This window comes from Bos taurus, chromosome 18 (genome assembly GCF_002263795.3).
Source record: "Bos taurus isolate L1 Dominette 01449 registration number 42190680 breed Hereford chromosome 18, ARS-UCD2.0, whole genome shotgun sequence".
Classification (NCBI taxonomy): Eukaryota; Metazoa; Chordata; class Mammalia; order Artiodactyla; family Bovidae; genus Bos; species Bos taurus.
In genome coordinates, this window is record NC_037345.1 from 59,957,073 (window position 1) to 59,972,317 (window position 15,245).

General features: G+C 40.0%; 1 protein-coding gene across 6 annotated transcripts in view; it reads left to right on the forward strand.

The window, feature by feature from the left end:
* LOC788599 (zinc finger protein OZF) overlaps window positions 1-15,245 on the forward strand; it is a 41,880-nt gene continuing 26,635 nt past the window's right edge. For 2 of the 6 annotated variants that reach the window (XM_059877220.1, XM_059877223.1), the window contains exons 1-4: window positions 1-55; window positions 2,041-2,117; window positions 6,779-6,905; window positions 11,516-11,749. In XM_059877220.1, coding sequence (XP_059733203.1) covers window positions 2,103-2,117; window positions 6,779-6,905; window positions 11,516-11,749 — 376 coding nt within the window. In that variant the 5' untranslated portion in view covers window positions 1-55; window positions 2,041-2,102. Of the gene's footprint in view, window positions 56-2,040; window positions 2,118-6,386; window positions 6,478-6,778; window positions 6,906-11,515; window positions 11,750-15,245 lie in introns of those variants that run through there. The other 4 variants (XM_024979320.2, XM_010815399.4, XM_059877221.1 and 1 more) reach the window with 3 other exon arrangements.

Below are 15,245 nucleotides of genomic sequence, written 5' to 3' on the forward strand. Positions count from 1 at the left end.
AGTTCTCTGCAGACCCGGAAACGGAATGCTTGGGACGAAGGTCACTCTGCAGAGCGTAAGTTTCTCTTTTCTAGCTTATATCTGTGCTTTGCGGTTCTTTGACTCCATCTTCAGGGTTTTGGAGTCACTGCGGTCTTTAAATTCCCTCTCACGCCCCCACTTGCCATGTAAACCGAGACGTGTGTTAAGAGTTCGCAGGCCGTTTCCCTTTGGGTTTTCAATTTCTCTGGGGCCAGTACCGAAGCCCTTGGCTTTTCTGCTTTCGGTCCACGTAAACACTGCCTTTCGCCACATTTTCCTGCTTAAAACCCTTTACTATCTCTGCCTTCCGCCTCATGTAAAGTAAAGTCTTCGTCCTTGAGGTGGACTCGCGCCCCCCCCCGCCCCCCAGCCTCGCCCTCTCGGCCCCTGGAGGCCGCGCCGGCCGCCCCGCTCCCGGAGAGGCCGCGTCCTTTCCCGGTGCCGGGATTCTGGAGAGTCAGCCCCGTTCCTAAGACCCCCTCGCTCGCAGCCCCTCAGTCCTCGCGTCTCCTCAGGCCCGTCCTTCTGCTCGTCAAGGCCCCTCTCCTGGTCCGCCCTAACCCAGGGTAGAGGTGGTGACGTGGGCCATCCCTGTGACGCCCAGTGTTCTTCGGTCCAGAGTTCCAAACGGTCTTTTTCAGTCCGCGGGCGTCTTATTCAGTCGCCATCCTCGTAAATGCAGGGGCGAGGAGGATCAGGAGAAGCAGACCGAGAGAGCGACTGAGACAGAAAAATTGAGAAGGATAAAGATTGAGGGAGAACCAGTGGGAACAGACCGGGACTTGTAAATAGTAAAGTGAAAGTGATTACGCCTTGAAAGCAGAAAGTGAATAAAATCGAAAATTAAGTTAAAAATGCCAGATCTCCAGGAATTGGATAGTGACATAGGGAGAGGGGCTCTAGATCTACTGGTAGGAGGGTGGCAGCAATGATGAGGCCCTTCACACAGTTTGGGAGAGGATAAAAGGTGGAACCATAGCCTTCAGAGCATCATGGTGATTGGGAGAGGAGAGGAAAATTATTGACTGCAAGAGCGAAGGGAGAGAGAGCAGGAAGGAAGCATCACCACCTGGGGTGCCCGAGAGTGGGGAGGAAAGGAGTGTAACAGAGAAGGGGTGTAACTGAAGGGCACAGAGGAAGCAGAGAAGGGGGAAGAAAGAGGCAGAAATATATAGAGATGTAGGGCAGTCAGAAAGGTTAGAAGGAGCATCAAGAGAGGGAATGATTTGCAGAGTGGAGTGAGACAGGTGTGAGAAAATAGGGGGCCAGGAACAGCAGAAAAGTAGAGGGGAACAAAAAGACGAAGATACAGAAATAGGGAGACAGGATAATAATATGTGGAAACACATGGTGTAGGTAGACACAATTGTCACACTAAGTGAAGTAAATCAGACAGACACACATGATATCACTTTATCAGTTCAGTTGCTCAGTTGTGTCTGACTCTTTTCGACCCCATGAATCACAGCACACCAGGCCTCCCTAACCATCACCAACTCCCGGAGTTCATTCATATGTGGAATCTAAAAAAAATGGTACAAATGAACTTATTTACAAAGCAGAACTAGATTCACAGACCCTGAAAACAAACTTGTGGTTCCCAAACATGGAAGGAGGAGGAGGGATAAATTAGAAGTTGGGAAGAACATACACACTACTATATATAGAATAATTAAACAAGACCTGCTATATAGTGCAGGGAACTATATTCAATATCTTATAATAACCTCTGGTGGAAAATAATCTGAAAAAATATATATTTGGTGAAAAAAAGGATACCCTACACTATTTGATCTTCAAAGATCTATCAAGCACTGAAAAAAAATGTAGGAACTGACTTGTTGATCTCTCTCTAGGAGTTGACTGTTCTGAGTCCCTCCTGAGACCATGTGCAGCAGAAGACTGTTCCACATGGTGGGGTCTTCCCTGTGTGTGTGTGTGTGTGTGTGTGTGTGTTTGGGGCATAGGAAGGGGGTGTGTTGATTTTAAGCATTTAACTGCCTATTTTCACCTTTCAAGATTGACTTCCAAAGACTCAGACTGAGGAAGAAGCCTGGAAGAGCAAAGAAAAGGAGTCAGGAATGGCTATTTCTCAGGTAAGGTCGTATTCTCAATTGATTCTCAGTCTGTCCTTCCTGAAATGCCCTTCTCTGGACTTGCTAATCGTGTCCGACTCTGAAGTGTCCTTGTCTGACTCCTGTACATGCACACTCACCTGGGGCCTTCCCTCAGGGCCTGTCCTCTCCACTTAGATCCCGTCTCCCCATGACCCAGTGACCCGGCCCTTGTGAGGAGGCTCCCCTGGGCACTGTCCTGGGCAGGGCTTCTCACCCACGGGTTGGAGACAAGGTCTCAGTGCTGTTGGGCAGCAGGGATTGCTTAGGGCCCATCTGGATGCCCTGTCTGCTCTCCATCAACTAGGGTAAAGAAGCTGCACATGGAAGTCAGGTGTTAATATGCATTTTCGCCTGGTGCATTTTTTAAAACAGACTAATTACGACAAATACGTTCTGGCTTTTTATACTGTATTAGAAGCTAATGCAGGTGGTTCAGTGGGTAAAGAATCTGCCTGCAATGCAGGAGATGCAGGCAGACGCAAGTTTAATCCCTGGGTAAGGAAAATCCCCTGGAGAAGGAAATGGCAACCCACTCCAGTATTCTTGGCTGGAGAATCCCATGGACAGAGGAGCCTGGCAGGCTACAGTCCATAGGGTTGCAAAGAGTCAGACACAACTGAAGTGACTGGGCAGAAGCTAAATGGGTATATTGATGGTTTAAAAATCATGATGATTGGGAATGGAATGAAAAGTTCAGAGATATCAGTGATACAGAGTGTTTCATTCCTTTGATTTTTTTGTTTTGTTTTGTTTTTTTTTATTTGCCCTTAGGTTGTATCTTAATGGCAGTGTCCAGAGTTTGGGCTTTGCCCTGAAGTTTTATTTGAATGGACAAATATTTGAAATGATTGAAAAATTTGATTGTGGTCTTGAAAGCTTGAAATGTTTGGGCTGTATATAGACCCTGTCAATTATATTTGCAAATCTTTTTTTATCTGAACTCATCAAATTCACCTAGTAGCCACCAGCTCACATTTTCAATATTACAACTCAAAACCATTTAGCTGAAGGTTCAAGATAATTAATAACATCCTGTATATTCCAAGTTACCCCAGGTGATAGACATGCCAAATATGTTGCCGCTGCATAACTTGGGTTGCCACATTCTCACCACCCTCTAACTGTTTTCTCACTGTTCATTACCAGTCCCAGAGACAATATTTTAGACTTCTGTTATGGTAATGTACCACTTTCAATACAAATTTCTGTATCAGTCAGCTAATGCACAATAATATTGCCTAATAAATCTTCCCAAGTATCAGCCGCTTACAACAACCAGTACCTATTCTTATTTTATGAGTCTGTACACTGCCTACAGTTCAGCTTGTGGAGACTGACTTAGCTCCAGGCCCATATATGTTTATTCTGAGGTCCAGATGGAAGGAACAGTAGCTATTCAGAGCTTGTTCTTCTAATAGCAAATCACTGAAGCATAGAAGGACAAACTTCTGAGCAGAGTTAAAACTTCTGCTTCTGTCATATCAATTTAAATTCCGTTGGCCAAAACATATTACATGCCATGCCCAAAGAGTAGTCTCTGCTCACCATGAAGCCGTCACAGAGTTGTGAATGTTATTATTCTTCTATAGAGAAATAACAAATTCTAGCAATAGCAATGGGAGAAGGAAATGGCAACCCACTCCAGTATTCTTGCCTGGAGAATCCTGTGGACAGAGGAGCCTGGAGGGCTGCTGTCCATAGGGTCGCAGAGTCGGACACGACTGAAGCAACTTAGCATGCATGCATGCATTGGAGAAGGAAATGGCAACCCCCTCCAGTATTCTTGCCTGGAGAATCCCAGGGACAGAGGAGCCTGGTGGGCTGCCGTCTATGGGGTCGCACAAAGTCAGACAAGACTGAAGCAACTTAGCAGCAGCAGAAGCAGGAACAGCAATGTAATCTACCATAGAATCCAACCCACCAGGCCAATCAGATAGCTTTTATTGAGATTGAACAGTTACTTTTGATCTAAAGAACTGAAGGACAGTCCTTTCTGCTATATAGTTGAATTTGAGGGTAAGGAAAAGCTAGTCTAAAGAAAAAGAGCAGAATGAAGCAGAAACAACCACTGCATAAAGCAAAGTGTGAGAGGCACAGAGGACTCCCTTGATTCTTGACACCCTTCCCTTTCCTGCTTTTAATTCCTTCCTGAGGCTCAGAAGTTTTCTTCTGCTTCTTTAAGACCCTTTCCTTAACCTTAAAATATATTTCAGTTTTATTTTTAAATTAGGTAAATGTGTTTGCTCCTCAACCCCATTTCTGCCATTCCTTTGATTTTAAACTATGAAATCAATCTCTGAAACATGGAGATTCTTAATCCATTTTCATCATCTCCATTCCTTGGAGGTTACCTTTTCACTGTGTTGATTGCCTCCTTTGACACATAGAAGTTTCTCATTTTGATACAGGTGAGGTTCCAGCTTTATACTTTTATTGGTAGATACCCAGTTTCCCAGCACCATTTATTACTGAGACTGTCTTCCTTCTATTCTATGGTCCTGGCACCACTGAAAATGCATTTTGCGTATATGCAAAATCAATTCTGAGCATTCTGTTCTCTTGCACTGCTTTATGTATCTGTGTTTATGCCAGTACCACACCATCTTGATTACTTTGTAATATGTTTTGAAATCTATAAGGGTTCCTTCCTTTCTTCTTTGGCAATTTGGGATTCTTGGAGATTCCTTATGAATTTTAGTGTAATAACTTATATTTTCTACCAAAATTGCCATTTGACTTTTGATAGGGATTAGATTGAATCTATAAAACATTTTGGGTAATTTCATTTTAAGAATATTTAGTCTTTCAATCCAAGAGTATAGGATGTCAGTTTATTTGTATCTCCTTGTATAACTTTTAGCAATGTTTAATAGTTTTCAGTATACAAGTTTTTCACGTCTTTGTTGGATTTCTTATGAAGTGTTGTATCCTTATGGTGCTTTAGAAATAGGATTCTTTTTAAATTTTCTTTTGACATTGTTCACTGTGTATATGCTTCCCTGGTACCGTCGTCAGTAAAGAATCTTCCTGCAATGCAGGAGACCTGGATTTTATCCCTGGTTTGGGAAGATCCTCTGGAGAAGGAAATGGCAACCCACTCCAGTATTCTTGCCTGGGAAATCTCATGGACAGAGGAACCTGGTGGGCTATAGTTCATGGGGTCACAAGACTCAGACATAACTGAGGGACTGAACACACAGACATCTAAACCACCACTACCATTATGTATAGAAATTTACCTGATTTTTGCACATGGACTTTTGTATCCTTCAACTTTTCTAGAGTTATTTTTTGATGTAACAATTTCCTTGTGAAATCTTTACTATTTTTACACACAAAAGTTGTCATCTACACAAAAAGAGATAATTTTACTTTTGCAGTTTGGATAAGTTTGATTTCTTTTTCTTGTCTAATTTCTCTGATAAGGGCTTTCTGTACTTTGGTGGATAGTAGTTCAGAAGTGTGTATCCTTGCCTTCTTTCTGATCTGAAAAGAAAAGCCTTCCAGTGGAATGTTTAAATCTTTTTTTTTTTTTTTTAAATTTTGACCAAGCCAAGCCACTTGTATGATTTTAGTTTCCCAACGAGAGATTGAATCCAGGGCCACAGCAGTGAAATCACTGAATCCTAACCGCTGGACCATCAGGGAACTCCTGTCTTTTCAAGTAATTGTGTGTTTACATGTGTGTGTGTGAGTACATGGAAGTACAAGTCCATGGTTTTGATAAAAACATCATATTTCAAACCTATCTTTACACTTGAAATTATATCTTAAATATAATCCTTGACCTCAAAAATTTTTTTTGGAGTATCATGTTAATGGTTTAAATAGCAATAAGATTATTAACATCTTATGTGTCTCTGTGTGAGCCCACGTATATGATGATCTTTTATGCTCTTCCATGTTGTTCACCATGAACTTCTTTCAGATTTTCTCAATGAACCCTCTGTCAGTGTGCCTTTAATACTGTTTTTTCTCTTATTCAACTGTTTGATTCTTTAGCTTCAATTCCAGAGGCTAACCCTCTGAGTTCTGATATTGCTGTTTAGTTTCATGACCTGAGTCAAGTGTCTCCAAGTGTGTCTGGCACAGTATTCTCCTCTGTAAGATGGGAAGAGATCATCTCTAATGAGCTGTTATGTTTATAGCAATTTCATACATGTAAAAAATTTATTAAGAATGAAATTTGGCATATAGGAAGTGTTCCAACACTTCGAGTCATTGCTCTTGTAATTGTCATGATTGCAGATTTTGACCTTTCTGTAAAGCCATTGTGGACTTTGTCATCTCTGAAGATCCCACTGGTGCTGTAGCTCATCTAGATATTGAATATCACATGGTATGTAAAACATAATAGGTAACATTTCTACATAGACCACCTGCTATTGAATTTTATTTCTAGGTTGTTTGTGTGTTGTCCAGAAAAAGTGAAAAACCTACATTGTATGGAGGATATCATAATCTCTATGAGAAGGGATAAGAAATTAAAATTACGGATGCATAATTTGCTCCAGATACCTTTACCTGGATCTGTCAGAATACATACTTCAATTAAACGGATCCTTACTCCTCTCTCCTCTTCTCATTTTGTGCAAAAATAACTCTCTTCATGGCCCTTTGATGAGATATTTTTGTTTCAGGAACAGTTGACCTTCAAGGATGTTGCTGTAGAATTCTCTCAGGAGGAGTGGGAATGCCTGGACCCTGCTCAGAGGGCCTTTTACATGGATGTGATGGTGGAGACCCTCAGGAACCTGATCTCTGTGGGTGAGGATCACTTCGCTTCAGAAATTGGAATCTGTCCTTGGGTATCATTGCATTTCCCTTCTGTGCCCCTTGGGAGCCCCTGTTTTGCTTGATTGATCTGAAATCCCTGTTGATTCAGACATGAAAAATTTCATGATGTGGTATCATGAGTTTAAGCTTAGCTTTTCTGCAAATGTTTAATCCATTTCATGATACATCAGGCATTGTTCCAGAGCTTAAGTATTTATAAGGCTGAGGGCAAACTTTTAAAATATCTGATTCTCTTTTTTTTCTGCCCCTGTGCTTTTGCTCCACTACTTCTTGGAAGAGAGCTCATTATCTGAATATTACACTGTTTCCTCTGCATTTAGTAGGAGGCAAGTGGTAGACCAACCTGTGATAGAGGTTTTCAGACCCGTGTTCAATGTCCTCACTCCTCACCTGAACAAAGAGCTAGAAAAGCCCCAGCTCTTCACATTTTATTCTTTTGAGAAGCAGAAATTTCTATTTCTGATCAGAATATTATTTCCATCTTGAAACAAGAAGAACAGCTCTAGCCTGTGAAGAGTGACATGAAAAGAGCAAACCACCAAGAGGATAGAAATGTATCAAAAGTCTGAGCACAGGTTAGATCTCAGAAGGGCAGAGAGGAAGTGGCAGTTTTACTGGTCTTTGGGTAACTCTACCCACGTGGGAGATTTCTTTTCAGAAAACAGAAGTTTATTTATTGAGAATGCTGAGAGCACATTTTTCTTACTCGTGGGTTATCATTCTGTTCTTCAACATGTGGAATGTATTCTTTCACCCTCTGGTGCAGCCCCACCAGAAACAAAAGCAAAGTCTTCATCATGATCTACACCCTGCCATCTGGTCCCTGTGAACTCGTTGTTGGTTGACTTTGAGCACCGTGAAGAGGGTTGCTTTAAAAGGGTCTTTTACCCCCTTTCACTTCTCTCTCTGGACTCCATTTCATTGGATGCTCAGTTTTCAGTCTATATATATAAGAGTTGATGCTTCCAGACTCACTCCCTGGGCTTTTCTCTCTTTCATCCCCATTTGTGTTCTTAGAAGATCTAATCAGAAGATGGGAAGGCATTGACCAAAATCAAAAGCACATGCTTTTTGATTCCATGTGGCACCTTCAGGGAGCTGTTGTCTCAAGCCCTCTCCCCTTGTTTAGATTTCGCAGCCATTTCTTCTGTTCTGATTTTTGCCACACACTTTAGGGATGTGTGAAACAGGGAGGTAGATTGGGTCTCGCTTAATTTTACATGGCAAAACTACAAAGACAGTGGACAAAGAGATCCTCTTTTTTTGTTTCCTAGTTCCTCACCGGGGAAATATGTGTATCTTTCAAGCTATTGGTTTGGCATCTTGGGTTGAGTGCATGGTTTCATCTCTTCACCAAATTTTGTATTTTTTCCACTCTCTTATGGCTCTTCTATGGCTGTACCTAATCAGTATACTCTCCTGATTCCATATTCTTCTACCTTTACATGATTTTACCTTTTGAAACTTGAGGGATTTTGTGTGTATGTGTGATTAAATAATAAAGAAATAGATTAATTATTGTATTGGCTTTCATTAGGCTCTGGGAGACATATAAAAATAACTAGCACATTTTTGCCTTCAAGTAGAAAAGTTTATAATCTTGAGTGTGAAACTTGCTTTTGAAATAGATATTCCTAGAGTCTATAATTTTATCCAGTTTCATTACTATGATAATCCACTTGTAGTAGACAGCTCAGGATGGACTCTCTGTGGGGTGAATTTACTAACAGAAAGTTTTGATGGACAATGCTTTTCCTTAAGTGTTTTAATATTTTCCTGCTATGTACTAAGTCACCAGTTGAAGCTACTTAGTAGATTGGTCAGCATGTTGTAAGATACGAGATAGAAAGTATCATGAGAGCCTCACTGATGAGTCTTTCCCCACTGTTTTTTTTTCTTTTCTTGGCTTTGAGGACTGTCATGAAAGCCCATCTCAAGGACATGGTGTCAATCTTGTTTCCAGATACTAATGACCATCTTCTATGAGCCAGAGGAAATGATGTAGGAGTGTATTCCAGGAAAACTATATTCACATTCTCCTCTTCCTGATATTGGACCCCTGGTTTGGAGGGTCTGATGTGGGGCTTCTGTGGGAGAAACTGCGTTATGTAATTATTCTCCAGTTTGTCTGTCACCCACACAAAGTATGAGATTTGATTGTGTCATGGGTCTGCCCCATCCGTCCTGTGTTGTTGGGGTTCTTTCTTTATGGCTTTAGTTGTAGCAGATATTTTCTGGTAGATTTTAGTCTTTGTCAGTGATGGTCATAATGCAGATTATTGTGATTTTGGTGCTTGGGAAAGAAAGTGAGATGATTGTGCTCATGAGAGGAAGTGAGCATAGGATACGTCTGCTCCGCCATCTTGGCTGCTCTCTGGTACAGTTATATTCACCTCGATATACAATCACCAGCTGTGCTCCCACATATGCATATACCTTGTGCTCCACTCATGCCATTTCTCATTCTGGACCTTTCTTCACATGGTACTTTTATGTGGGAAGACTTTCTTTTGCTCACATATTTAAATCATTATTTTCATCCCAGTTTCCCCAGCACTCCTTCACTCATCGCTCCACCTTCCACATCACTCAGTATAAAAATGGTCCCTCTTTTTCTGTTGTACAACTTTCTCATGACATGACCAAAATCACTATGTGCAGCTGTGAAGACTTAGAAAAACCATTTTCAGGAAGGGTGGCTAAATAACATTATTAGTTACATGGCAGACTTCTTTTGTGTCTCCCTTGGAATACTCTTTTTAAACTCCTGGTATTTGTTTTAATATTTTGTAATCTGTACTGCTGGGGTGAGCAGTCATCCTTTAGATTTAGTTCCGGTTCAAATCCTGTGTCTCTCAGTACTTTCTGTATCAGTTGTGGTCATGCATAGAAATCTGTGAGTCAAACCTGTGATTTGAAAACTTGTGTTGATTTACCTCATGCCTTTTAAACCTTTAAAAACAAGCCTTTTGAAACAAATTAGTGTTCTTTGATGGCTTAGACTCTTGCATGTTTTATAATCATGATTGAAAAGTTGCTTTTAAAAACAATTACGTATTTACTTTTGGCTGTGCTGACTGTTCATTGCTTCCTGTGCTTTTCTCTAGTTGTGGAGGGCAGGGGCCACTCTAGCTGCTGTGTGCGGCCTCCTCATGTTGCGGCTTCTCTTGTTGTGAAGCAGGGCTCTAAGGTGTGCAAGCTTTGGTAGTTGCAGCTTCCAGGCTCTAGAGCACAGATTCAATAGTTGTGGCACACAGACTAGTTGCTCTGAGGAATGTGGAATCTTCCTGGATCAGGGGTGAAACCCACATCTCCTGCATTGGCAGGCGGATTGTTCACCACTGAGCCACCACGGAAGCCTGAAAAGTTACTTTTTATAAATAGTTATATTAATATTCTGTCATGTTTATTATAATACTGTTTTGCATCACATCTTGTATGCTTTTCATCTCCAATTTGTGCTAATCAACATTGTGTCTGACCCTAGTTGATAAATTTACAAATTGCTGTTTATTACATATCTTTTTAGAGCCAATGAACTGGAGAATTTTAAGTGTTCAGTGAAGGCTGGGAATGACTTTATTTATTTGCTGTTAGATTACATAACTCTAGAATATTTTATTGGTTAACTCTTAATTGTAATTAATATATGATGGTTTTTCAGCTTTTATTATAGAGTACAACTGACATGTACCATTTGTTAATGTTGTAAAATGCATATTCTTTATGGGTACATAGCTCTATAGCAGATATTCAGAAAAATTTTTTGTGCAAAATTGTGTTAACAAATTCTTCCATTTTTGTATGCTGTATTTTGTAATTCCATACTACCAGTTAGTTATTCATTAGATAAGTTTGTTTTGGATTATGTACATTACAGTGGATTGTGTCGTCTTTAGCATTTATTTGTATGACATAGAATACAGAATATATGTACAGTATAATATCTTTTGTCTTCTTAATAGCGAGACCACAGTATATGTATTGTTAATTGGTATATGCTTTGGTGTCATAGTGACAAAATATTCTTTCTTTGAGAGTTAACCTACATTTGTCTAGTGTGAATGTTTTTGTCACAGGGTGTTAGAACTCAGCTGTCATTATTGTTATTGTTCTGTCTCTAAGTTGTGCTCTGACTCTTTGCAACCCTATGGACTGCAGCATGCCAGGCCTTCCTGTCCCTCAGTATCTCTTGGAGTTTGCCCAAGTTCATGTCCATTGAATCGGTGATGGTATCCAACCATGTCATACTCTCACCTTACATATAATCACTCTTTAGTAAAGAGTCCTATTCCTTTAGTGTTCCTAAAATTTTTAAGGTCATGATTCGGAAGTTTCATAACCTTATTGGGCATAAGTAGTACTTTTGGTTTGTTTTATTTTATTTTGACCATGCTGTGCAACATCTTAGTTCCCTGACTGGGGATCGAACCCATCACCCTTGCAGTGGGAGCACAGAGCCCTAACCACTGGACTGCCAGGCAGTTCCCTACCTTTGGTTTAATGTCATATATTCAACATTACACTTTATTCATGAGTTGTACTGAGTAAAACACCTTATGGTTCTTTGTATCTTGTAGATATCTCTCATATACATGTGGTCAAGAAATTACAACCAATAGCAAGTAGTGCTAGAGGAGATGCATTCCAAACAGTGACATTGGAAAGACAAGAAAGCCCTGAAATGAAATATTTTTGCTTCACGGAAATCCAGGAAGATGACTTTGGGTGTCAGTGGAAGAATGATGAAAGAAATTACAAAGGAATGCCTGTAATACATAAGGAAAATGTAACTCACAGAAGAGATAGACAAGGTAGGTGGAATGCAGGAAAGAAGCCAATTAAAAATAGACTTGTGTTAAGTTTTCAGGATGAACTGCATATATTTAAAAAAAATATTTACAAATGTCACGAGTGTGGTAAATTCTTTAATTATGGCTCCTCCCTCAGTAGACACCTTCTAATCCATACAGGAGAGAAATTATATAAGTGTGGTGTATGTGGCAATGTTTTTCGTCTAAAGTCACACCTTGTAAGTCATTGGACAACTCACACTCGTGCGAAAACTTACAAATGTGATGAGTGTGGTAAAACCTTTAATCACGGCTCATCCCTCCGTAGACATCAGATAAGGCATACAGGAGAGAAAGTGTATAAATGTGATGTATGTAGCAAAGTCTGTAGTCAGAATTCCTCCCTTAAACGTCATCAAAGAATTCATACCGGAGAGAGACCTTACCGATGCAATGAGTGTGGCAAAACCTTTAATCGTGGCTCTCACCTCTCCACACATGAGGTAATCCATACAGGCATGAAATTATGTAAGTGTGATGTATGTGGCAAAGTCTTTAGTCAAAATTCATGCCTTAGAATTCATCGGCGAATTCACAACGGAGAGAAACCTTACAAATGTAATGAGTGTGGTAAGGTCTTCCGTCAAAATTCACATCTTGGAAGACATCAGAGAATTCATACTGGGGAGAAACCTTACAAATGTGATGATTGTGGCAAGGTCTTTAATCAGTATTCAAATCTCGCAAGTCATCAAAGAATTCATACTGGAGAGAAACCTTATAACTGTAATGTGTGTGGCAAGGTCTTCAGTCAAAATTCAAATCTTGTGAGTCATCAGAGAATTCATACTGGTGAAAAACCTTACAAATGTAATGAGTGTGGCAAATTTTTTAATCAAAGAGCATACCTTACAAAGCATCAGAGAGTTCATATTGAAGAAAAGTCTTACAAATGTAATGAGTGTGGGAAGGTCTTCAGTCGAAATTCAAATCTTGAAAGTCATCAAAGAATTCATACTGGAGAGAAACCTTTCAAATGTAATGAGTGTGGCAGGTTGTTTTCTCAAAAACCAAACCTTGGAAAGCATCAGAGAATTCACACAGGAGAGAAACCTTACAAATGTCATGAGTGTGGGGAGGTCTTCAGTCGAAATTCACTTTTTGCAGTTCATCAGAGAATACATAACATAGAGAAGGCTTTCAGCTGTAATGAACTTGAAATGCCTTTACTGAGTTCTCAACCCTCACTAAGTATCAGATAATTTATACATGAAAGAAACTATGTAAGTGTGACATATGTGGGAAGTCTTCATTCAAAATTTACAGCGTACAATTCACTGGAGATTTCAGAGTAGGGAGAAACTAAGCAAATGCCATGAATATACCAAAGATTGTGTGCCTGCAAGCCTCATTTTCTATCACATAATCTATAGTGGAGAGAAACCTTATAAATGTACTAAGTATCTCAAAGTCTTCAGCCCAAGTTCATACCTTGAGATCTGCCAAATAATTTATACTGGAGAGAAACCTTTCAAATATAATGAGTGTGGCAAATCCTTCAGTGTCCAAGCCCGAGTTACCATCAGGTGACCCATCCTGGTGAGAGACTTTAATAATACAGTGATACGACAAGGCTTTTAGCAGGTATCTACATCTTAGGCTTCATTGGACAATTCATTCTGGATAGAGACCAGATAAATGTATTTTATTGTGGTCAGGCCTTAAGAGGAGGAATTTATTAATTAACTCATTCTCAAGATTATCTCACAAATGCCATGGATGTGAAATAGTAATCTTATTGCTCAGGTAGGACAGTTTTTATTTGTGAGTGACAGACCGCCTGGAGAACAGGGACTGAAAGTAGTAAGAGGTTTATCATTCTCATCTAACAGGAAGTCCAGAGGCTGCCATGTGGGGTGCGATGGGGTCCTCTGCCTCTGCAACCTCCATGAGTACTTAATCTTCACCTTATAGTAACATGACTGCTCTATGACTGAGAAGGCTGAAGGTTGAAGGCAAAAACCTTTTCACTCTAAGGTTTTTGTATATTCTCCCTGGCTCACGCTCTTGTGACATGTCTAAGGACTCTGCATCAAGTTCCAGATTCTGAAGTTTTTGTTCTATAGCATTTTTCCTAAATCTCTTATAGTGTAAAGTTCCATAATTTGTTTTAGACCATTGTTTAACTTTTTGCTGATGTTTGACAGATGTAAAGTTTAAATGGAGAAATTTTCTTTTGTACTATGAATATTTCATTGACGAGCACATGTATGGGACCAGCCTTCCTTCATTGAGTTGCCTGGGTACCTTTGTCAAAAAGTAATGGGAAGTACACTTTACCCTTGAACAAGGCAGGGAGTTAGGGTTTAGTCTCCTGAGCAGTTCTAAATCCATGTATAATTTAATGCTATCCTGCTATATCCGTGGTTCTGCATCCTCAGATTCAACTGACCTCAGATCCTACACTGTAGTAGTGTTTATTAGGAAACAATGCCCATATAATTGAATCCACACAGCTGAAACCTGTGATGTTCAAGGGTTAATGTCCTGTGCACTGTGCTCAGTCGTGTCTAACTCTTTGTGACCCCATGGACTGTAGCCCACCAGGCTCCTCTGTCCATGGGGTTTCCCAGGCAAGAATACTGGAGTGGGTTGCCATTTCCTCCTCCCGGGCTTCTTCCCCACCCAGGGATTGAAACTGCGTCTCTTGCATCTCCTACATTGGGGGATGGATTCTTTACCCCTGTGCCATCTGGGAAAAACTGTAGTGATGGAGGGCTATTTCTTGTCTCCTCATTCTGCTCCATTGGTCTTTGCGTCTGTTATTCCACAAATCCCACACAGTCTTGATTCCTGTCACTGTATTAGAAATCTTGAGATCATGTGGGGCGATTCCAACCACTGCAATATTTTTCAGGTATTTTAGCTCTTCTAGTTCTTTCGCCTCTCTCTGTTATTTTTAGAATAATCTTGTTTGAATCTACAAAAATCTTGATGGGAAATGCATTAAACTTGTATGTCACTTGGGATATTTTAATATCACTTCTTATGTTGTATCTTCCAGTCAATTAATCTGGTATGTTTTATTAACAGTTCAGTGAATATCCTATGTTTCTCTCAGGTGACCTAAATAGAAGATCGTCTTTGATTTCATTCCTTCCCATTGTAGGTTTTAAGCATAAAAGTCTTTATTTTGTTAGATTTACACATTTTTCTTCTTTTTGAGCAAACATCGTATTCTATATTTAATTTCAGTTTCCATTTGTAAATTGCATGCATATAAAATTACAATAGATTTTTGCACCTTGCAAATTTTACTTTTTCTAGAAATCTGTATAGATTCTTTTGATTCTGTACGTGCATTATTTCCTTAAATTTCCTGTTTCTACTTTTAACAAGTTATCACAAACTGAGAGACTTGAAGGAACACAAGTTTATTCTCTTATGGTTCTGGAGGTCAGAAATGGAAAATGAGCCAAAGTCCTATGTTCCAGGATGCCAGAAGCCACTTAGATCC